Below are 24051 nucleotides of genomic sequence, written 5' to 3' on the forward strand. Positions count from 1 at the left end.
GAAGACAATTGTATAACTATATAGCTTTTATATGTAACCTTGTGATTGTAATGCTCTTTTTATACAGGTATGGACAGATGAATAAAAAGTAAGGATAAAAAAATAAATAATAAGGGGGGATACGGGGTTAAAAAAGATTGGGTAGATTGCAATACTAGTGATCAATGAGAAAGAGGGGTAAGAGGTAGGGGATGTGTGAGTTTTTTCTTTTTTCTTTATATTTCTTTTTCTAAAGTGATGTAAATATTCTAAAAATGATCACGGCGATGAATACACAACTATGTGATGATATTGTGTGCCATCGATTGTACACTATGGATGGACTGTACATGTGTGAAGATTTCTCAATAAAAAATATTTTAAAATAAACAAATGGTAACATATCATACACATTTTTCTACAACTTGCTTTTTTTCCCTTGACTGTATGCCCTAGAGATAATTTTATAATAGTATATAAAAATAGCACTATCTTCTTTTAAAAAAAAAAAAGAAGAAGTCAAAAGCTTTATTGTAGACACAGGCAGAAGACTTAACACTTGCAGGTACAGGCAAGTGTTAAGTTGCCTTCAGAGGTCAAAAACAATGGCAGAGGGCCAAACCCTTCTTACCGGAACTGAGTCTTCACTCGACCAATATTCTTCTTACCTGAACAACTCCCTAAAAAGTATTAAATGTGAACAAGATATTGCATGGCAAGGGACAGTCCCACGCTAGTTATATCCAGCACACAACGGGAACTTTTCCCAACTCTGCCGGTTAATTCCTAAGTGGAGAAGAGGATGCAAATGTCATCCTCTTATTGGAAGCCAAGTGGTTTCCCTCAAATTGGAGACAAGGAAGCAAAAACGTCAGTGGTTCCCATTACTCACTGCACAATAGAATCACTTATAGAATCTTTAAAAAATACCACTGCCCAGACCCCTACCCCAGAGAACTGGACTCTGTTGGCCTGCACTAGGGGCCGGGAATTAGTATTTTTATGAGCTTCTCATGTACAACTTCCAGCCCAGAGAACTTTGGTCCATATCAACAGGATATTCCCCAGGACATGTACTCTCACAGCAGAATTTGCTGCTGGCATAATGAAGGCAAAGGGCAGTAACTTTTCTCCAACTACCTATCATCATCTAACAAATTATATTTTAGTTAGTTGGCTTAATGTGTTCTTACCTTGTTTTTTTAATAACCTGAATATTCGTAGTCAGTGTAGCTCTTTTAAACTAGAATTTGAGCATTCTTTTCCAGCATTAGGACTCCTTTCCCTTCCTCAATTAGAACAATTCTCCGTGTTTATAGAAGGTAATTAAGATATCACTCTGGTCGTTATTAGCCATGTGATTAGTAACCATTTAAGGTTTGTTTATTCTAGGGTAGCTGTATTGATGCTGGGATTTAAATACTGTCAATGTAGACTTTAGGTGATTATTCAGAAACTGCTCATTCGGGCTACATCAAGCAGAAGGAGCATTTTTGCCATTGGAGATGTTTGAGTTTCTGCAAGAGAGAAAGAGGTGTGCATGTTTGCATATATTATTCAACACCAGGAGAAGAGGATGCAAATGAGCAGGGAAGAAGGGCCAAGGGAAGTAATCAGCCAACATGCAACTGGGTCCTTATATGCTTTTCAAACCAAACTATATTTGCATGGGCTCAGGGAAAACTCCAAAGTGTTCTCTAAAGCCTCGTGGATAGTTCAATAGGCAAAGGAAGGCAAGCACTGGATGGTTCCAAAGCAAAGACACATCACCCATCTAAATAAGTGGGGCGGGGGGGGGGGGGAATATCTAGCATCATGGAAAAGAGGTTTGCTTTTTTTTACAACTATCTTTGATGTTTAAAAACACAGTATCGTAGGCTTAAGCGTGGCTCAATCATGTGGCATTTTTTTCCAAAATAAAGTCCCATCTGTGTGAATACGGAGAGCCAGGGCATGCAGTTCTGGCACGGTTGTAATTTGTTCACATTATTTCCTTTCAGTTAAATATTAGCTTTCGGGTTCATAACAGCTGCACATGTGAAAAATGATAATCATTTGAATCCAATAGTAAAAAGAGGAAAACAGGAAACTCTCAGTGACCTTTTTCACTGGGTCATCTAAAAATAAATAGTAACAGCTTTTCAGAATCGAATTGCTGTTCCAACAAAGGGTGTGATTCATAAATGTTTGCTATGCCAGTAAATTAATTGATTCAAGGAGAATCATGGCCTGTATTTTACTATAATTGAGTAGATACGATATGGAGCAGCTCAGGTGACAATTCAGAGTCCCTCCTGCCACTTAAACAGTAGATTACTTTTTATTTCCATATGGAAGCCAATTCAAGATTGATACTGATACAGAAAACCTATTTGCATATAGAAAAATTAACTAATTAAATAATAATTAATCTTTGTTAAATTACTTGGCAAACAAAAGTGTTAGTATTTAAAACTGTCAGAACTTCAGAAAATGTCTTCTTTGTTTCGAAATCATATATTTTTGGGTGAGAAAGGCTTAAAAATAGCTGATTCATTGCCGTTAAATGTGGTCCCTGGTCAGAGAATATGGGGTTAGTTTTTCTGTGGCTTTACTGTAAGAGAGAGAGGTCCCCTCCCACCAGGATATTTTTCGATTAGATAGATATTTACTATCTACATAAAATCTGTGGATAGTTAAGGTCTGGCAGCTTTGTCTATGCTGAAATCATATCATGTGATGTTTTATTGCTCCTTGCAGTCTAGGTATGTCACTATATGAGACTTGTGAAATAGCACTATAAAGGAATGTGTTGATACCATTTTAGCTTTGCATCATATTAAAAGGCAATAGAAAAATCGTGTCAGCTAGCACTATGCCAAGATTCTTTTTTTAAATTTTTTTTAAATACCAAAAAACACCAAGCAAACGCAAACATTTTTAACTTTTGATCATTCCATTCTACATATATAATCAATAATTCACAATATCATCACATAGTTGCATATTCATCATCATGATCATTTCTTGGAACATTTGCATCTATTCAGAAAAAGAAATAAAAAGAAAACAGAAAAAAATTTATGCATACCATACCCCTTACCCCTCCCTTTCATTGATCACTAGCATTTCAAACTAAATTTATTTTAACATTTGTTCCCTCTATTATTTATTTTTATTCCACATGTTCTACTCCTCTATTGATAAGGTAGATAAAAGAAGCATCAAACACATGGTTTTCACAATCACACAGTCACATTGTGAAAGCTATATCGTTATACGATCATCTTCAGGAAACATGGCTACTGTAACACAGCTCTACATTTTCAGGCAGTTCCCTCCAGCCTCTCCATTACATCTTGACTAACAAGGTGATATCTACTTAACGTGTAAGAATAACCTCCAGGATAACCCCTCGACTCTGTTTGGAATCTCTCAGCCATTGACAGTTTATTTTGTCTCATTTCACTCTTCCCCCTTTTGGTCGAGAAGGTTTTCTCAATCCCTTAATGCTGAGTCTCAGCTTGTTCTAGGGGTTTACTCAATCCCTTGATGCTGAGTCTCAGCTCATTCTAGGATTTCTGTCCCACGTTGCCAGGAAGGTCCACACCCCTGGGAGTCATGTCCCACGTAGACAGGGGGAGGGTGGTGAGTTTGCTTGTTGTGTTGGCTGGAGAGAGAGGCCACATCTGAGCAACAAAAGAGGTTCTCTTGGGGGTGACTCTTAGGCCTAATTTTAAGTAGGCTTGACCTATCTTTTGTGGGGTTAAGTTTCATATGACCAAACCCCAAGATTGAGGGCTCAGCCTATACCTTTGGTTGTCCACACTGCTTGTGAGAATATCAAGAATTCAACTTGGGGAAGTTGAATTTTCCCCTGTTCTCACCATTCCCGGAAGGGGACTTTGCAAATACTTTTTTATTCACTGTTCACATCACTCCGGGATTTATCGGGGCATCACTCTGGACAAACCCACAAAATCTCATGTCCTACTCAAGGTTCTATGTACTTATGGTGTTCAATTAAGCTGTCTACATAAATTATATTAGGAAATTATGCCAAAATTCTTAACAAAAATATATTGAATGCTGTCACTGAGTGGTATTAATGAAGAGAGAACCAAGGGAAGAATGGTTCCAGGGAGTCAGAGGAAGTGACCCACTGGCACAGGATTGTGTGGGCCATGGCACAACTTTTGGACTGCAAGGCCAAGAGTGTTGTTGAGATGGTGTTGAAACATATTTAGGAGGCAGTGACTTAATGGTGCTTTTTAACAGATTGCCGTGCTGTGGAGTAAAACAGGAACATGGGTCAGGTAAGACAAGACTGGAGGGAGGAAGGCCAGTTAGAAGGCTGTTTGGAGGTCCAGGAGAATGAGAACAGTACCTTGGACTAAAATGGGATGATGGGGTTGGTGGGGGTAATGGAGAGAAGTACATGGAGATGAGAAAAGATGAGAGAAGAATGACAAGGATTTGATACTGGAGTGGAAATGGGAGATAAGAATGAGTGAAGCATCCAGGATGACTCCCAGATGAAATTGGAGTACTTGGGTAGAGGGAAGAGCATGACTGAGAAGTGCCTTTGGGACATCCAGGTGGAAAGATGGAGGAGGTAGTTGGTGCTCAGAGCAGAGATCTAGGCTAGAGGTAGCACTTAGGTGTCAGATTCCTATGGTTGGAAAGTAGAGTGATGGACATGGATGATATGGAGGGTGAAGGCCTGGAAGTAGCAGTGGGGAGCAGAGAAAGTGCCCCACCACCTCCTACGCCTTGGTTCATGAGGACGAGAGCAGACAGCTGCTACTAATGAAAAGAGGAGAAGTCTCCATAGGGAACACTCACCATAGATTAGAATATTGTCCTCAGCCCCAGCACAATGAGTCTTGGGTAATTTCATTGCCTTTTTATACACCTGTTATAATCTTTACTAGTCACAGTCAACCCAGAGTGTCAAGGCTCCTTTTCCCCCTAAGAGATTGGAACCTACGGTCTATAAACCTATGTACGCAACCCTTTAGTTCACACATAAAGAAGGATTTTGTACAACACGCTTGTGATGAGTCCTCAATTTCATGATAGCCATGTTTTGAGAAGCAATAATCAGGAATCTGCCTAGAATTTTACAAAGACACCAAATAGAAACTGCAGCAGAAGTTTAGAGCAAAGAGATTTCTCCATTGTGAAGTGCATAAGAGTCCTCAAGGGGAAGCGACAAGAAACTAAAAAGATGATATCAGAACTGCCACTGAAGGAATCAATAAATTCAGCCAGGAAAGAGCCTCTTAGAGAAATTTAAAAATCTGTTACGGGTGGCTACATCTCTCAGATAGGGGACGAGAAATCAAAATTGGGGGAAAATGACTTCATATATTTACCTGTATTCAATTTTTCTCATTTACAAACAGTGACTGATTTTTAGATATTAAAAAAAAAGATTCAGAAGGAAACCATTTTCTTCTTTTTTTCTCAGAGCGACTAGAAATCTCTAAATGAGTTTGCTTGGTTTTCTTTACTTGGAAAAATGGCTAGGAAAAGAAACAGTAGCCCTCATCTCATATTAAATCCCTGCTATTGATTTGCCTATATGGACACACTACATGTCACTTAGTACATTTGTCATTGTCATTTTTGTTGTTATCATTCCCTGACAGTTTCTGTATTTTTCACGTAGTCATCAGCCTTGCTCTCCAAATGTTTCTTGACTTTCCCCTAACCTTTTTGAAGAAAAAATATGTGATTATTTCCACAGACAGACAAGACAGTAAAGTTATATGATAAATCATCAGGTTGCAAAGCAGATGGTCAGGTTTTGTCCCCTTTTGTTGGGTTCTGATTTTGTGAGTAGGCGCAGTCTTTCATCAAGAGTGAATATTGGATATGTCCACTGATCATTCAAAAGATAAATGCCTAATCTTTAAAAATATTTTTACATGCAGCCTCTCGTTTATTGGTGGAGAGTGGCAAGTGTCCCCTGAAAGTCCCCAAATGCTGAAGTTCTTATTTGTTACTTCAAAACAAATTAAATATTTTGATAGAACCAAAAGTGCAGGCCTTTTCAGTACTGTTTCTGTTCTTGATGCAGGTTTGGCCATTTGTCCAGTGATGTTAAGAATGTTGGATTAAGGTGAAACACTTTTTAAAGCCACTTTCCACCTGGTTAATGTTAACTTTTTCTTTCAAAGAACAAACGACCTAAGAATTATTTTCCCTTGGTCGCTCTGGTTTCACTCATAGGAGTTATACAAACAAAGGAGAGGCTAGACTCCAATTTTATGCTCCTAGGAGGCCTTCTAATTTGGGGTGTAAAAGAAATAATGCACTTAATTAAATTATCAGTGCTTCTCAGCAGGAAGCTAACCTATTGCCAATAAAATGTCTTGTCCTGAGGTTCGACATGCTTGCAATGTATACATCTACAAATGGATTTACTACAGATATCCAGAAAACGACTGTATGTACATCTCCAAATAAAGCCATAGAGTTCTGCATCATGTCCCTTTTTCCCCATTTGACCTCATTAGAGGATTGCGTAAATGGTATCCCGAGTCCTGTGCTGGAGATGTCCTGGTGGCACCCACATCTGCATGTGGCTGGCAGGATAGCTTGAGTATCCATCGTGGTGGTGACATCCCAACCAGCTGGCTGGAGATGGGACATGGGAATGAGGAGCACAATGTACAAAGAACAAACTCTTCCCAAGCTGCTCCTGGTCCTCCCAGGCTGTTCCCCTGCTGACACTTTTAGGGGGGACCCCAAAGCATATCCACTTAACAGAGTTTCAGTCTTTACCTCCTTTGTGGCTCTATGTAGCGCATAACAGACATTCTGTTCTACTTTTTTTTACATGTCTTCTTTCCACTTCCCTCACCCCAGCCCACACTCTGCACCCCTCAACAACAAAGAATGTACCTTTTGTAACCTTTGTACCTCCCAGTGGGTAGCTTGTGGTGACACATAGTAGGTATTCAAGAAATGCCTGTTGAATGAATGGATAAATACAGAATCTACCCATGCCTTGTAGGTTCCAGAAGCCTCTGAGACATATCATTCCAGTAATTGTCTATAAAACTGCATATTTATGATGATAAAGTATTATTTACATCCTATCAAAAAAAGATCACATTTCTCTGTGAAGTTATTGCCTTTAAAACAAACTCAAGATGCGTGAGAAAATACTTGAGCCCTGGATTTCCAAAACCTGTGTTCTTTTTGCCTGTTAGCTTGCTTTATTTAAGTAGACACTTTGGCCACAATGATAAACACAAAAGTCCTCTCCATTTTGGGGAGAACTGATGAATGAGTTCTTCAGAAAACAATCATTTGAATATGTCTGGCCTTTGGTGTGAAACACAAGCTAGGGTCTCCACTGGACCAGCCTTTCTCTGAAAGTGAATGTTTGTTTTTCGATTCCAGAATTTGTCCCACAGGCATTTGGAATGCCCTTATCCCAGGTCATTGCCAATGACCGGGCCTATAAACTCAAGCAGGACTCGCAGAAGGATGAGCAGAAGGACGCAACTGATTTTGTGACTTCCCTCCTACCATTTGGAAATAAAAAACAAAACAAAGAACTCTCAAGCAGTAACTCATCTCTCAGCTCGACCTCAGAAACACCAAATGAGTCAACGTCCCCTAACACCCCAGAACCGGCTCCTCGGGCCAGGAGGAGGGTGAGTGGGTATGCCTTTTCTCTGACACCAATGTTAGGTAAACTGAAGATGTCTAAGGGTCTGTGCTAGTGTGAACACTGGAAGAGTCGCTCATGTCTGGAGGTCTGTCAACAACCCCATTTGGGAAGCATTTGCAATGGGCATATGGCACCCGCCACTTGCTGGAAGGCTTTTCCTGACCCCTCTCAAAGGGGCTGAGTGCCCCTCCTTTGTTACCCGCATGCACCATCCTCTCCTGAACATTCTGCAACATCGGCACTGATCCTGTTCGACTGTAATCTTCTGTCGTCTTGCCAGACTTTCCCACTGCACTGTGAGGCTTGAGGGTTGGAACCCATGTTTTGTTAATCTCTCCATCCCCAGTTTGTGATCCACACGCAGCCTCATGAACTGGCTGCATGGCTTCATGTGCAATGAAAATTTTCCTTATTGATGAAAATATTTTGGGGTTTCTCAAACAGAACCATAGAAGCCAATATATATCCTCTCTCAAGTCAATATTGTAATAATATGGTAACATTTATTGAGTGGGGACCATGTTCTAGGTACTGTGCTATTATTTATTTGGTTTTTCAAATTTCAGATCAGACAAGGTGAATTTTTCAGGCAAGCTTGTTGTTGATTTACCGAATCACTTGATAAACCCTCTCCAACATCCTAACTCCCTGAAAGATCTCCTCCACCTCCTTTCATCTTGCCTAGAGGCCCCAGATCTTTGCCACTTTCATCCATTGGCTACTGCCCTCCTTAAAACCTCAGACACCCCCCACTTAAAATCTACTTTCTCAGTCATCCCCAATCTTCAGGACTTCTCTGAGTTTGAAGGAGACCTGAGCCACTGCTCTTTATTGAGGCTGCTTCTGTCTTTAAAAATGAAGAAACAACAAAAATGATGGAATGCTTGAATGTGCATGATGAAACTGTTCTTCCAATCCTGACATTGTCTCCCAGACAAATATATACTCCCATGTGGCCCTAAAAGTCTGAGCCTTCTACAAATCTAGGGTCCAGACAATGGGCCACCCAAATGCTGCTTCCTCTATCCAGACCCTGCTAGGACACCAGCAGCCCACTTCCTACTGTAGGCTTCATCAGATGATAGGTGGCTGTAGCAGACACAGTTGGTGCCCTGCTCTCTTCCCCTCAGCCTTTACCATCTTAGCATGCCAGCCTGTCATCCACCTGCCAGCACTTCACCTCTTTGCTGAGGGCTTTCTCTGACTGCTAGAGCCACCTGGCCCATTCAGTTGGCAGGCTGCAAGGACTGGGGCATGAATGTCACCTTCCCTGCCAAAAGATACTCTTAATCAGGGACTCTTAAGAGTTGGTGTATAAATATCCCAGCTCCCTCTCTCCCTAGCAGAGATAGCTCTGAAGAGCATGTTCTACATTATATCCTAGAATCCTCCCCAGGAGGGTTACCTCCAGTTTCCCACAGTAGTACTAGGCTTGATAATGCTCGCTGCATTGGCTGTCTTCCCTTGCCTGTACCAAATCCCCACTCCCCAACAGGTGTTTCCTGGAACCGCTTCCCTAATAAAGTACTTTGTGTTGCTTCTGGTGTAAACCAAACTAAAACAGTTTTATGGAATCCTCCTGTTTTTAAAAAATCTACATGGGTGAATGTTTTTATTCACAAGACTTCTATGACTTTATCTCGTTCATTGAGTATGTTATTTTTTGTTTAATTTTTGTTTCAGAAACTGAGGTGGTATGGCCAAAATATTTTAATGATATGTTTCTGTCTCTTGTCTCCCATTTAGAAAAGGTAGTCTTTTGTTGAAATTGTAACTGCCATTGCCTTATCCTATGCTGTGGAAGTGTCCCAACTTTTCAAAAGCCATTTTTTCCTTTTAATATACAAATAACACAATTAAATCAAACAGCACTCTTGCAAGTGTAATAAATAGTTGTGGGCAAAAGTATTTATTGGATAGACTCTGGGGGAGGTTGTTTATATTATATATATATATTCTTTGTTCATGTCTGTGTGTGATTTGCAGGGTGCAATGTCAGTGGATTCAATCACAGATCTTGATGACAATCAGTCTCGACTACTGGAAGCTTTGCAACTCTCCTTGCCTGCCGAGGCTCAAAATAAAAAAGAAAAATCACGAGATAAGAAACTCAGTCTGAACCCTATTTACAGACAGGTCCCCAGACTGGTGGACAGCTGCTGTCAGCATCTAGAAAAACACGGTAAGTAGGCTTGTTTCCCAGTAATCAAGTACCCAACTCTTTCTTTTACTTGAGCCTCATTTATTTAACCGTCCACTTTCAATTCTTGTTCAGTGGATTAGGCTCTGGACCAAAACTTCCTTTGTGAAGAAAGTTTAGAGATCTGACTATTTTCTTAAGAGATTACCAGGCTAAAATGTAGTTTTTGGGGTGAGGAGGTGGGGAGTCAGACAACTTAAGACTTTCAGGGAAGATGGCGGAGTAGGGACATGCAGTGCTCAGTTGTCCTCCAAAAACAGCTAGTAGACAGGTGGAAACTGTCTGAAACAATTTCTCTGGGGCTCCAGAGACCAGTGGGGCATTATACAGTTTCCAGGGAAGAGCTGGATGAAGAGTCTGGGACACTGTGGTAAGGAACTGTGAGGAAAGTGCTCAGTGGTAACTGCTGCTCCGAGCCTGGTTCCAAGCTGGCTACTGAAGTTTGAGGAGCACATGAAAGCCCTTTTACCCAAGAATGGGTGACGGAAGCATGGCTGAGTATTGATCATGGCTTTAGATTGGCAAATTGTGATCACTGCGTCCAGGCTTTGAGCTGCAGTTTTAGCCCACCCTGGGCAGGGATTGCCCCGCCATTGTTTCGACCTTGTTGCCTACAAGGTGAAGGTGGTAGAAGTTCAAAGACACACATGGCTTCTTCAGGGCTGTGGAAGTGGGGGTGGATGGGTAGTATGCTGATGAGCACCATCAACTGGATAGACCAGGAAAGCACAGCTTTGGGGAGCCATCAAAAAGCCTTTTTGGCATCTTTCCTGACCCTCTCTCCAGGGCTCTTTGGAATTGGTCTGCACCCCCTTCATGTGTTCCTGGCCCTGATTTGGTTGGGAAATACTGACTTGGGAAAGTCCTCTCCAGGGTAACCTTCCTCCCAGAATTTGCCCTCCAGGCAAAAGCAATTAAAAAACCATAATGAACGGAGAGTTTAAAAATAAACCTATAGAAGCCAAACAAAATCAAACAGAACAGATTAAGATTCTCATAGAAGGAAAAGAGGAAAGGAAGCTTCCCCTAAGGATGAAACAATTGCACAAATAGTGCAATCTTAAAAATTGTACTGCCCACCCATGGCAAGAAATCAGATGAAGACTGAAAATATCTGGAATACTGAAAATATCTGATCAGTTAAACACAGGCAGTTCCAAAGGTCTAGAATAAGTTGAACTAAGTGTCAAAGAAGAGCCTTAACAAAAAGTCAATCAACAATAAAACCCTAGGGAAGAGAGAAACTGACCTTCAGAGTATACTCATCAAGATAATCAGATGCCTGGACATCAGCCAAAAATTATAAGCCATATTAAATACAGGAAGTTATGACCTAATCAAAGGAACAAATTAAAACTTCAGAGGAGACCCAGAATTTGTAATAACTCATCAAAGATGTTCAAACGAGTCTCCCAAATCTATTCAAGGAGATTGAGGAAAATACAGCTAAAGAGATAAAGGATATTAAGAAGATAGTTGGTGAACATAAAGAAGAATTTGAAAGTACAGAGAGAAACATTCTCTAACTTATGGGAATGAAAGGTAAAATAGAAGAGATTAAAAATACATTAGAGGTATGCAATAGCAGATTTGAACAGGGAGAAGAAAGAATCAGTGAATTAGAGTATAGGACAATTGAAATCTCTCAGACAGAAGAACAGATAGAGAAAGAATGGGGAAAAATGTGCAGGGTCTCAAGGAATAGAATTACAGCACAAAATGCATAAACATATGTGTCATGGGTACCCCAGAGGGAGAAGAGAGGGAATGGACACACAAAGAATACTGAGGAAATAATAGCCAGAAATTTCCCAATTCTTATAAAAGACATAAATATACATGTCCAAGAAGTACCATATAGTACAAACAGAATAAATCCTAATAGACTACTCTGAGACTAGTCAGACTGTTAAATGCCAGGGATAAAGAGAAAATCCTGAAAGCAGCAAGAGAAAAGCAATTCATCACATACGAAGGAACTGAGATAAAATTGTTAGTTTCTCGTCAGAAACCATGGAGGCGAGAAGTCAGTGGTATAATATATTTAAGGTACTGAAAGAGAAAAACTGCAAGCCAAGAATTCTTTATCCAGCGAGACTGTCCTTCATAAATAAGGGAGAGTTTAAAGTATTCACAGATAAACAAAAACAGAGAGTTTGTCAACAAGAGACCTGCCCTACAGGAAATACTAAAGGGAGTTATGCAGGCTGAAAGGAAAAGATAGGAGAGAGAGGCTTGGAAGAGAGTGTAGAAATGAATGATATCAGTAAGGGTAATTAAAAGGGTAAAAAGAGAGAGAAAAATAATATATGACATATAAAAACCAAAGGATAAAATGGTTGAAGTAAATACTACCTATAGTAATAACATTGAATGTTAATGGATTAAACTCCCCAATCTAAAGACACAGATTGACAGAATGGATCCAAAAATATGATCCATCTATATGCCATCTACAAGAGACTCACCTTAGACCAAAGGGCACAAATAGGATGAAATTGAAAGGTTGGAAAAAGTCATTCCATGAAAATAGTAACCAAAAAAGAGATAGGGTAGCTATAATAATATTGGACAAAATAGATGTTAAAAGCAAAACTCTTGGGCGGTGTGATGGTGGCTCAGTGGCAGAACTCTCACCTGCCATGCTGGAGACCTGGGTTCAATTCCCAGTGACTGCCCATGCAAAAAAAAAAAAAAAAAGAAGAAGAAGAAAGAAAGAAAAAAGCAAAAGAGACATATAATAGACAAAGAAGGACACTGTATATTGGTGAAAGGGGCAATCCACCAAGAAGAAATAGCAAGCATAAATATTTTTATTTATTTACCAGGGTACCCCAAAATACATGAGACAAACACTGGCAAAGCTGAAGAGAGAAACAGTTATCTCTACAATAATAGTTAGAGACTTCAATACACCACACTAATCATTAAATGGAACATCGAGACAGAGGTGCAATAAGAAAACTGAGAACGTGAATAATGTGATAAATGTACTAGATCTAACAGACTATACAGAACATTGTACCTCAAAACAACAGGATATACATTCTTCTCAAGTGCTCATGCATCATTCTCCAGGGTAGACCACATGTTGTGTCATAAAACAAGACTCAGTAAATTTAAAGAGTTTGAAATTTTACCGAGCATTTTCTCTAACCATTATGGAATGAAACTGGAAATTGATAATAGGCAGTGAACTAGAAAATTCACAAATATATGGAAGGTAAACAACATACTTTTAAATAATTAGTGGGTCAAAGAAGAAATTGCAGCAGAAATCAGTAAAGATCTCTAGACAAATGAAAATGAGAATATGACATCAAAACTTATGGGATGCAGCAGAAACAGTGCTAACAGGGAAATATATAGCCATAAACACCTACATGGAAGAGCTAAAATCAGTGACCTAACTGTGCCTAGAAAAAGAACACCAAATTAATCCCAAAGCAAGCAGAAGGAAAGAAATAAAGATTAGAGCAGAAATAAAGAAATTGAGAATTTAAAAAAGAGAGAGAGAATAACAAAACTAAAAGTTGGTTATTTGACTTATCAAGAAAAATGACAAACACCTAGCTAGGTTGACAAAAGAAAAAAAAAGAAAAAATGCAAATAAATATAATCAGAAATGAGGGGGGGACATTACTACTGATCCCATAGAAATAAAAAATATCATAAGAGGATACTATACCAACAAATTAGACAACTTAAATTAAATGGAAAAATTCCTAGAAACACATAAACAATTTCCACTGACTCTAGAAGAAATAGAAGACCTCAGCAGATCAATTGCAGGTAAAGAGATTGAAACAGTCATCAAAACCTCCCAACAAAGAAAAGCCTAGGACCAGATGGGTTCACAGGTGAATTCTACTAATCATTTCAAGAAGAATTAAAAACAATCCTGTTCAAACTCTTTTAAAAAATCGAAGAGGAGATAATACTGCCAACTCATTCTATGAATCAACTCATTCTATAAATTATCAGCCTAATTTTGGCTTACCAAAGCCAAATAGAGCTACTACAAGAAAAGAAAATTATAGACCAATTTCTCCAATGAACATAGGTGCAAAAATCCTTATCAAAATAATTGCAAATCTAATCCAATAGCACATTAAAAGAATTATACACCATGATCAGATGGGCTTTATCCTCGCTATGCACGGGTGGTTCAACACAAGAAAATCAATTAATGTAATACACCACGTTAACAAATCGATGGAGAAAAACTAGATGATCATCTCAATTGATGCAGGAAAGGTATTTAATAAAATGCAGTATCCTTTTTTGATAAGAACACTTCAAAAGATAATAATAGAAGGAAACCTTCTCAACATGATAAAGGGTGTATATGAAAAACCCACAGCTAACATTGTGCTCAACTGTGAGAGAATGAAAGCTTTCCTTCTAAGACCAGGAGCAAGACAAGGATGCCCACTGTCACCACTGTTCAACATTGTGTTAAAGTTCTAGCTAGAGAAGTTAGGCAAGAAAAATAAATGAAAGGCATCCAAATTGGAAAGAAGAAGTAGAACTTGCACTATTTATGGATGACATGATCCTATGTATGCAGAAAGTCCTGAGAAATCTATAACAAAGCTACTAGAGCTGATAAACAAGTTCAGCAAAGTGATGGGATACAAGATCAAAATGCACAAATCAGTAGTGTTTCTATACACTAGTAATGAGCAAGCTGAGGAGGAAATCAAGAAAAAAAACTATATTTACACCAGCAAATGAAAGAATCAAATATCTAGGTATAAATTTAATCAAGAATGTAAAGGACTTTTACATAGAAAACTATAAAGCATGGTTAAAAGAAATCAAAGAAAACCTAAATAAATAGAAGGCCATTCCGTGTTCATAGATTAGAAGACTAAATATCCTTAAGATTGTCAATTCTGTCCAAATTGGTTTACAGATTTAACACAATCCCAATCAAAATTCCAACAGCCGCATATAGTGGAGTCCAACTGTAGAGAACCAGTATCAATTAGAGGGGCTCAGGATTACGAATGCACAGAAAGTCCCGAAAAATCTACAACAAACCTACTAGAGCTGATAAACAAGTTCAGCAAAGTGATGGGACACAAGATCAAAATGCACAAATCAATAGTGTTTCTATACACTAGTAATGAGCAAGCTGAAACACCTGATGTTTCATGGGGAAAAGCACATTCCTAATCCTGAAGGTCTATGAATAAATAGAAGTTTGCTCATGTCACTTGATCACACTATCTAAAGAGTTACTTAGACCCAGAAAGATTTCAAGTTTGGGTTTGCCCAACAAAAGGCTCTCATACTGTAGCTATCTCATGACTATATAAAACTGGAACTTTCACTCTCTACCAAAAAATTAAAAGCTATAAAAACAAACAAACAAACATTCCAATAGCCTACTTTGCAGAAATGGAAAAGCCCGTTATCAAATTAGTTTGGGAGGGTGTAAGGGGCCTTGAATAGCCCAAATCATCTTGAAAAGAAGAATCAAGTTGGAAGACTCACCCTTCCTGATTTTAAAGCATATAAAAAATCTACAGTGGTCTAAAACAGCATGGTACTGGCATAAAGATAGACATATTGAGCAATGGAGTTGGATGGAGAGGTCAGAAATGGATTCTCACATCTATCGCCAACTGATGTTTGACAAGACTGTCAAGTCTCAACTGGAACAGAATAGCCTCTTCAACAAATGCTGTGGGGACAACTGGCTATCCATAAGCAAAAGAATGAAAGAGGACCTCCATCACATACCTTATACAAAAATCAACTCACAATGGATCAAAGACCTAAACGTAAGAACTGGAACCATAAAACTCCTAGAAAAAAATGTGGGGAAGCATCTTCAAGATCTTGTGTTAGGCAATGGTTTCCTTAGACTTTGCACCCAAAGCAAAATCAACAAAAGAAAACATAGATAAGTGGGACCTCCTCAAAATTAAAAACTTTTGTGCTTCAAAGGACTTTGTCAAGAAAGTGAAAAGGCAACCTACTCAATGGGAGATAATAATTGAAAACCATATATCTAATATGGGTTTAATATATCGAATATACAAAGAAATTCTACAACTCAACAATAAAAGGACAAAAAACCCAATTTAAAAATGGGCAAAAACTTTAATAGACATTTTTTCCAAAGAGGAAATACAAATGGCTAAAAAGCACATGAAAAAAAGCTCAATATCACTAGCTATTGGGGAAATGCAAATCAAAACTGCAATATAATCTCATACCTACTAGAATGGCCACTATTAAACAATCAGAAAGCTACTGGTGTTGGAGAGGATTCACTGCTGGTGGGAATGTAAAATGGTACAGTCGTGATGGAAGATAGTTTGGCAGTTCCTCAGGGAGCTAAGTACAGAATTGCCATGTGATCTGGCAATCCTGCTACCAGGTATATACCCAGAAGAACTGAAAGCAGGGACTTGAACAGACATTTGCACACCAATATTCACAGCAGCATCATTCACAATTGTCAAAATATGTAAGCAACCCAAGTGTCCATTAACCAATGAATAGAGAAATCAAATGATGAAATCTCATTCATCATGTAAGAAGGAATGAAGTCCTGATGCATGCAAAAAACATGAATGAACGTTGAAGATACATTGAGTGAAATACGCCAGACACAAAAGAAGAAATATTGTATGATCTCACTGATGTGAACCAATTATAATAAGTAAATTCATAGAGTTAGAATCTAGATGTAGGTTACCAGGGATAGAATGAGGGTAGAAAATGGGGAACTGGTAGTTAATTTGTGCAGAATTTCTATTTAGGTTGATTGTAAATATTTGGAAATGGATAATGGTGATGGTAGCACATTACTGTAAGTGTAATTAACAGCACTGTATTATATGTGTGAATATAGATGAAAGGAAAAGTTCTGGGTAATGTATGTTACTAGAAGGAAAGTTAAAAGATAAGGCATGGGACTGTATAACACAGTGAACCCTGTTGTGGACAATAGACTGTGGTTAATAGTACAAATGTAAGAATGTTCTTTCATGAAGTACAACTAACTAACATACAAAACTATTTCAAGGTGTTGTAATAGGGTGGTGTGTGGGAAAAAATACACCTAATGTAAACTATGGACTATAGTTAATAGTAATATTTTAATATTCTTTCATCAATTGTAACAAAGGGACCACACAAATGCAAAGTGTTAACAATAGGGGGGTATATGGGTAAGTCGTATTCTTTACACGACTTTTCTGTAAACCTACAACTTCTCTAATCAAAGAACGCAATAATTTTTTAAACCATTATGCCAAGTAAAAGAATCCAGACACAAAGTACTACATATTGTATGATTCCATTTATATAAACTGTAAATATAAATTAGATAAATTAGTCTTTAGAGACATAATTAAATTAGTGGTTATGTAGGGCTGGCGAAGGATGGAGGGATTGAGAGGTGACTGCTAAGGAGTATGGGATTTTTCTTTTTGAAGTAATAAAAATGTTCCAAAATTGAAGGTGGTGATAAACGCACAACTCTGTGATTTTGCTAAAAGCTGTTGATTGTTCACTTTGGATGGATTGTATGGTATGGGAAGACGTCTCAATAAAACTGCCTTAAAAATAATAGGACAGTTCTTTAAAAGCTATTCTGAAATTTAGACTTTTGGCTTATGAAACTGCCAGATCCATAATCTAAATTTTCTTGCTAAGGTATTAGCAGGCATATTATGGGCATGAGGAAAATTTTCTTTATTGTTTCTTTACTATAAATATAATGTGCTCATTGTAAAAAAGAAAAAAGGAAACAGAAGAGCAAAGAAAATTCTGCGGGCTACTATGCAGACATAGCTATTCTTTCTAATAACAGTGGGAATTTTTAAAGGAAATAATTTTAAAACACATATCTAAATTTCTTAACACATTTTATATGGAAATCACAAGACAACATATGGGTGATTTAATACAATTAATATGTATTGAGACCTTCTTTGTTTTATACAAAATTTTGTTTGACTTCTTTTATTTTCCTTGCTTTATCTTTTACTTAGCTGTGTATTACTTCTCTAACTAGATCACACTTCTATTTTAATATATATGTAGTATATACGTATGTATATATATATATGTGTGTGTGTGAATGTATATGTCTCTCTCTCTTCTCCCTGGAAGGTAAATTTGAGGAAAAGGCCAATTTCTTAGTCATTTTGAGTCTTCAACCCTTACTATCATGATAAGCACACGGTACATGCTCAATAAATGTTATTTGAACGAAGTTGTTTTTTTAAAAAATATAGCTTAGCAGCTGAAGATTTCAGTACTGTGAATATGTAAATTCAGCTTAAACTTCACCATAAGGTTGAAAAGAAACACACACTTTTATAATTACAATTTTCCCTATAAAGAATGCACCAAGTGAACTGTAAGCATTTAGAAGAATTTTAAGCCACGAAATTTTTTTTACCACAGTCACTCAAAAATCCAGTGCCAGATTGAGTAACTGTTTTTGTGAAAGAGAACTTAATACGCCTTTCTGTTTTGTTCTTTTTTTCACCTTGCTCCTACACTCCTGAATTCCAGTTTGTGCAGTGGCGTTTCTTTCAAGCTTATTCCAAAGCAGAATAGTTCGCTTTTTTGTGTGGAATAGTTAAAATTCACTTTAGGGCCTAATAGCAAGAAGATAACTCGGATGCTCTGCCAAGGCCCTAGTCTTGTTCAGTGCTTCCATGGTGTTTAGACCAAATGGCTCAGGAAAAATAAGAGACGTGCTAGAGTTCAAACAGGCTTTCAGCTTAACCACTTTAATGAAAAAGTGGTTTGAAAAAAGATTCAACTTCAAAAGCAGTTCTTTCAAAAGATTTTATTTGCCAGTTTTTGAAATGAGTAGCAGGGGGCTTGGAGCTTGATTCACTTTAGCCTTATAAACGTTTGTTGAAGATCTTTTCACCCACTCTGAAAGTGGTCTTGGGAAATTGTACTGCACCCACCTTGGATGCATCCTGCCCCATTTACAGTTCAACCAGATGTGTTCTATAAATTTAGGTAAAAATTCTTAGGCTGTATCTTCTCTCAGAGGAAAAGCACCATACCCTGGAAGGCTGATGTCAGAAAAAGGTACTGCCCTCTGCAGGCTGTCATTGCCACTCCCCCCGCCGCAAATATTTTTTTTAGATAAAATAGAGCTTAAAACACAGCACAATCCATTGAAATACATAAGAATTACAGCACTCTATCACTAACTCATTTTTTTATCACAGTCATTTTCAATGAGTGGAAAATACCATAATTAAGGAAATGATTCATAGATCTGGGCATTTCTGAGCAATCGGGAGGAATTTAGCCAAAATGAATAGCCCAGCTGTTGAGAAAATGCGCTGTTGTTATATCTCACTTATGTAGAAATTTCAACTATTTGGGAACCATCTGAGAATAAGTCAGTAAGAGAAGCCAAAATTAAAATGACTGAGACCTAATATTATATGAAATTCTTCTACACATAGTCAACTCATTCAGTTCATTCAGGACCTATTTTTCTCTATATAATAGCATATGCCAGGTATGATTCTAACAATTTCCTATGCATTAATTAATGGAATCTTCCCCAAACTCTTTATTTGTTGTGGTCATGTTACAGAGGAAGAAATTATGGTTCTGTATTTGATTCTGAATAGTTTGATTATCCTGCTTCCAAACCTCAGAGAAGTAGAAGCAGTATATTAGGATGGGAGTTGGCCACAGTGATGAAGCAGATATATCAATGGCTGAAACAAGGAGGATATGGAAATCCACCAAAAATAGACACAAAACACCTCCCCGCCCAAGAGCAAAGCATTAACATGTCCCTATCAAATCAGCAATAACTAGCCTCTCACTATGATTCGCTCAAATTATTCCAGAAATGCAGGATAACGTTTATAAGCTATAGAGCTGATAAATGCAGTGTTTGTGGATGTTACCTTTTCTGACTAAAAATAAAATCTGGAAACCCAGCTGAAAAATTTCTGTATTTAATACATGATGTGGCCAGACCATAAAATAAATATACAAGAAGCGCTCAATTTCCTCCATGAAAGCAATGGCCAGTTATGCAATATAACAGTAATAATTCATTCACATTAACACCAAAAATATAATATACCCAGAATATATGTAATAAGAAGTAACATACTTCCATGAAGAAAAGTGGAAAGCTCCACTAAGAGATAGAAAACAGGACTTAAATCAAGATATTTCATTTGTTTCTGGATGGAAATAATATTACGAAAACTTAGAATTTTCCCAATTTAATAATATATCGTTCTAGTCAGAACTCTTTCAGTTGCAAGAGAAAGGAACCCAAACAAATCTAGACTAAGAATCGTCCACTCGCCTTCCAGAAAATTCTATTTACAAACTGGGAGTCTAAGCATTAGGGCTCAATTCAGGCACAGCTGATCCGGGATTCCAGTGTGGCCATTTGTGCGCTCTGCTGTTTGCTGGCTTTACTCTCAGACCAGCTCTCTTCATGTGGCTACAAGATGGCCTTTGGTGGCCCCAAACTGACATCGTACTCGTAACTGGTTATCCCAAATGGAGAGGGAATGAGCCGCCAATGAAAGAAAGAATGTAGACAGTGTGTGCAGTGGTGATGATTAATGGCCCGCATAGAAAAAAGAGAGCCATTTGGACATGTTGTGCCCCTCAAAGGGAATACACAACACCACTTATGAAGTATTTTTGTTCCAAAAAAATCAAACCTGAATCCTATCAAATTGTAGCTCTATTACTTTATAGAAAATAAAGAGGAGAGAGGAGCCTGTCATTGGCACCATGGTGCGTCCAAATGCAGACGTTGGGGAACTCTACCATGGAAAATCAGCCTAATTTCTCCATCAACAGATTTCAAGCAAAGAAAAAACAAAGAGGGGGAAATGTAGAGGTTAAAAAAGACTTAAAAGGCACATTGACCTGTCAGGATTTATGAACCTGATGTAGATGTTGACTGGAAATATGGTGATATGAAGAAGCTATTGTTAAAAGTTTTAAAGTCTGATAGTGATAATTATTGTTTGTTTATGAGACCTAATCTCTTGAAACAAGTTTCTCAAACTTGGCACTGTTGCCATCTCGGGCCAGATAACTCTTTGTTGTATGCATTGATCCTATCATTCCACTTGACCCTAAGACTTGACCCTAAGAAAATCAGAAATGTGAACCAAGACCTCTGCAGAGTTGTGCATAGTAGGGTCACTTTTAATGGAAAAAAAGCAAATGTTTGTGGGGGAGACCTATATGCCGTTCGGAGGGCAATATAAAGTAAATTGTGGGACATTATTCATAATAGCGTATCTGGCATCCATTTACATGATATCTACAAGGAATTTTTACTGTCATGGAAATCATTCTGGTGACATAATATTGAGTGAAAACAGCAGCATTCAAAACATATATATAGCATGACCTCAACTATGCAAAAAAATATATGTTCGTGGAGAAAAGGCTGGAAAGAAGTAAACCAAAATATTGAGTGATTACTTCAAAAATATTTTGTTTGCTATATATGGCTGTAGTTTCTAGTTTTTTTCAATAAGCATGCCTTTATTACAATAAGAATAAAGATTCTTGCATCAATTTGTTCCAAAATTGATACAAGAGCTGAAATATCCATATACAATCACACTTAAAGAATTACTCCAAATAATGAAGAAAATGTTACATTGTTTTCTTTCATATTGAACAGGCATGGAACTATATTTAACATGGAAAATTTTTCATCAGACACATGTAAAAATAAAGTGTTACTGATGTTTAAAGGGCTAACCTTGAGGTACCTGGAGAATTTCAGCTGTGTGGGAAAAATAAGCATCAGTGTACATTAAGTTACTATTTTTTGGATGTTACTTCAGTGTGCTGGCTTTCTCTTCTATTTCTATTTTGATTCCCTCCAGTGTTTCAAACAATAAACCAGGGCCGGTGGTTTTGTTTGCTTATTTGCAGGACTCCAGACAGTGGGGATATTCCGAGTTGGGAGCTCAAAAAAGAGAGTGAGACAAGTAAGTGAAAAGCGAAGATTATATTGTACTTTCACTTGACTTTCAGTTGAATTACCTTGTGCAAAATTCAAGCTTTCGCAAATTCATTTCTTCGCTCTCCAGCCCATTAAAGTAAAATTGAGTCTCAGGAGCTGAAAGGCAACAGCTCAGAAACCCAGAAAGGTTGATGAGTTAGGAGCAAAGGCTTCAAATCAAACCATGTCGATGTGTCCTTTTCCTGTGCAACCAACCAAAACTACTGTATAAACATCTTACTGAGACTGTACTGGCAAGAGGAGATTCCGAGAGTGCCTAAACAGCAAATGATAGTAAATAGAAAATAGTTGTAGAGCCTGCATTAGTTTTAAAATATGATTTGCAAAATGTCATGAACATTCTCTTCATATAAGATGCTATGCTTAAAGCTTTATTTTCTCAAAAATAAATAATTCGTATTACATTTCCTGGAACCACTAATCCCCAATTCGTTTTTTCCATGACAATCTGTATCCCTTGGTTACCTCAACCACTTTGTCACGTTCTAGCAACAACAGTTTGATGTTAATCTTCAAGAATAGGTTCCTGTGACCAGGCAGGTATCTATTATCTTGATGGCTTTAAAAAAGGGAAAACCATCATTTGCGAAAAGAATTCATTTGTTGGCTGAAAGAAAATTAAAATGTTCTTTTCCCTCTGTTGGTTCCAACAGACAGAAATGAGGAACTCGGTGACCCAAGAATGAAATCAAGTTGCAATATTTTTTTAGTTGGATGGAGCTGAAGAAATGATATTTATTCATATTATTGAAACTACCTGAAATAAATCATAGCTCTTTTATGTCAAGAGAAAAGAACTTTCAAAAGAAGTATGCTTTCCGTTTGATTGCTTGGTTTTTATTTGCTAATAGTCGCACAAGAAACTATTAAGCAATACTTTAGGTTTCTCAGCAGGACTTGCAGGAAGAAAGACAGAATAGTAACATTTCTTAGGTCTCTGACCTGTGCAGAATTACAGGCTCTTTTCACAACACTCTTTGAACCCTCCCACCAGCTGTGTGAGTGGCTCCTTTGACCCACTTCTGCCAGGCTTACACTTAATTAAGAAACCTAATTCAAGGTCACGCTGTTTAACCCGTCACTCCTAGTTCATAGACCAAGCTCTTTCTGTGTGCACACTCAGAAGAGAAACGTAGGTGTTTGAATACTCACAACTTGCAGTGGTGCCCCATGGAAGCCTCCTTCATTCGAGGTGCCTCAGGCACACTGATGGCGAGTTGCCTGGAATTAATGAGCCCCTTGGTGCAGTGATAGAATGGGTGTCTGCATCAGGTGGAGAGATGGCAAGTTACTGAAATTTCTTCATCAGTTATATCTGGATCCACCAAAGAAAAGAGAGAACCTGTGCGTGGAGATTGAAGGGGAAACATTGAAGAATTATCCAGTAAAACTATAATTGGCAGTTATTTAGAATGAAAGTTCAAGTGCGAACTATGCTCTAGTTGGCCATTTCATTTTATTACATCTCCTCTTAGTATCCTACACATTTTCTTCAGAACACTTGTTACAGTAGTAAGAGGTAGTTGTTTGTGGAATCACGAGCTTGTCACCCATCTCTCCACCAGCCTGGAGGTTGGGGTAGGAAAGGGACTTTACCTCTTCATTGGCCACCATCTTTCCAGGGTCTAGACCAGTCCTGGTTATACAGAAAGTGAGCAGTAAATTGTGGTCAAATGAATGAATGATGAATAAATAATTGAACACATAAATTCTTATAGAAGTTTATTACATAGAGCAGATTGATGAACTCACATAATTATTTCTACAGGAGAAAACAATGAATAAGAAAGTTGAATTGTCAGGGATAAAAGGAGAGTGTGGAAGTATTACTTGCTTCTTTTTGCCATTGTGTGTTGCTGCTGCTTTAAAATCTAATAGACCAAGTATCCTGATTAAGGCAGAGAATCCGTCTGGAAATTTCTTAATAAGGCTACTTTGACAAATCAAAGGCAGCTTCTATTTAGTTATTGTCCTCTTTCAAGCCTTAGTCACAAGCGGCTTATCACCGTTTTGAATTGCATTGTTTGCAGAAAAATTTCTTTGCTTTCTTCTCCAGCACCTCTGTAAAATGTCAAAATCCACCACGTTGTCAGAATTGCTGACGTGCAGAACTGTTGTGTAACAGAGCCATCCCTCCCTCCCGCATTCGTGGCTGACCTAAGCCCTCTTCCT

The 24051-nt window shown here is 38.0% G+C and overlaps 1 protein-coding gene across 1 annotated transcript in view; it reads left to right on the forward strand.

Moving 5' to 3' along the window:
* The window catches only part of ARHGAP6 (Rho GTPase activating protein 6), a 588162-nt gene that overhangs the window by 520440 nt on the left and 43671 nt on the right, over positions 1-24051 (forward strand). Inside the window, exons 4-6 of the mRNA XM_077144816.1 lie at positions 7375-7631; positions 9635-9830; positions 21789-21844. Coding sequence (XP_077000931.1) covers positions 7375-7631; positions 9635-9830; positions 21789-21844 — 509 coding nt within the window. The remainder of the gene's footprint in view (positions 1-7374; positions 7632-9634; positions 9831-21788; positions 21845-24051) is intronic.

This window comes from Tamandua tetradactyla, chromosome X (genome assembly GCF_023851605.1).
Source record: "Tamandua tetradactyla isolate mTamTet1 chromosome X, mTamTet1.pri, whole genome shotgun sequence".
Classification (NCBI taxonomy): domain Eukaryota; kingdom Metazoa; phylum Chordata; class Mammalia; order Pilosa; family Myrmecophagidae; genus Tamandua; species Tamandua tetradactyla.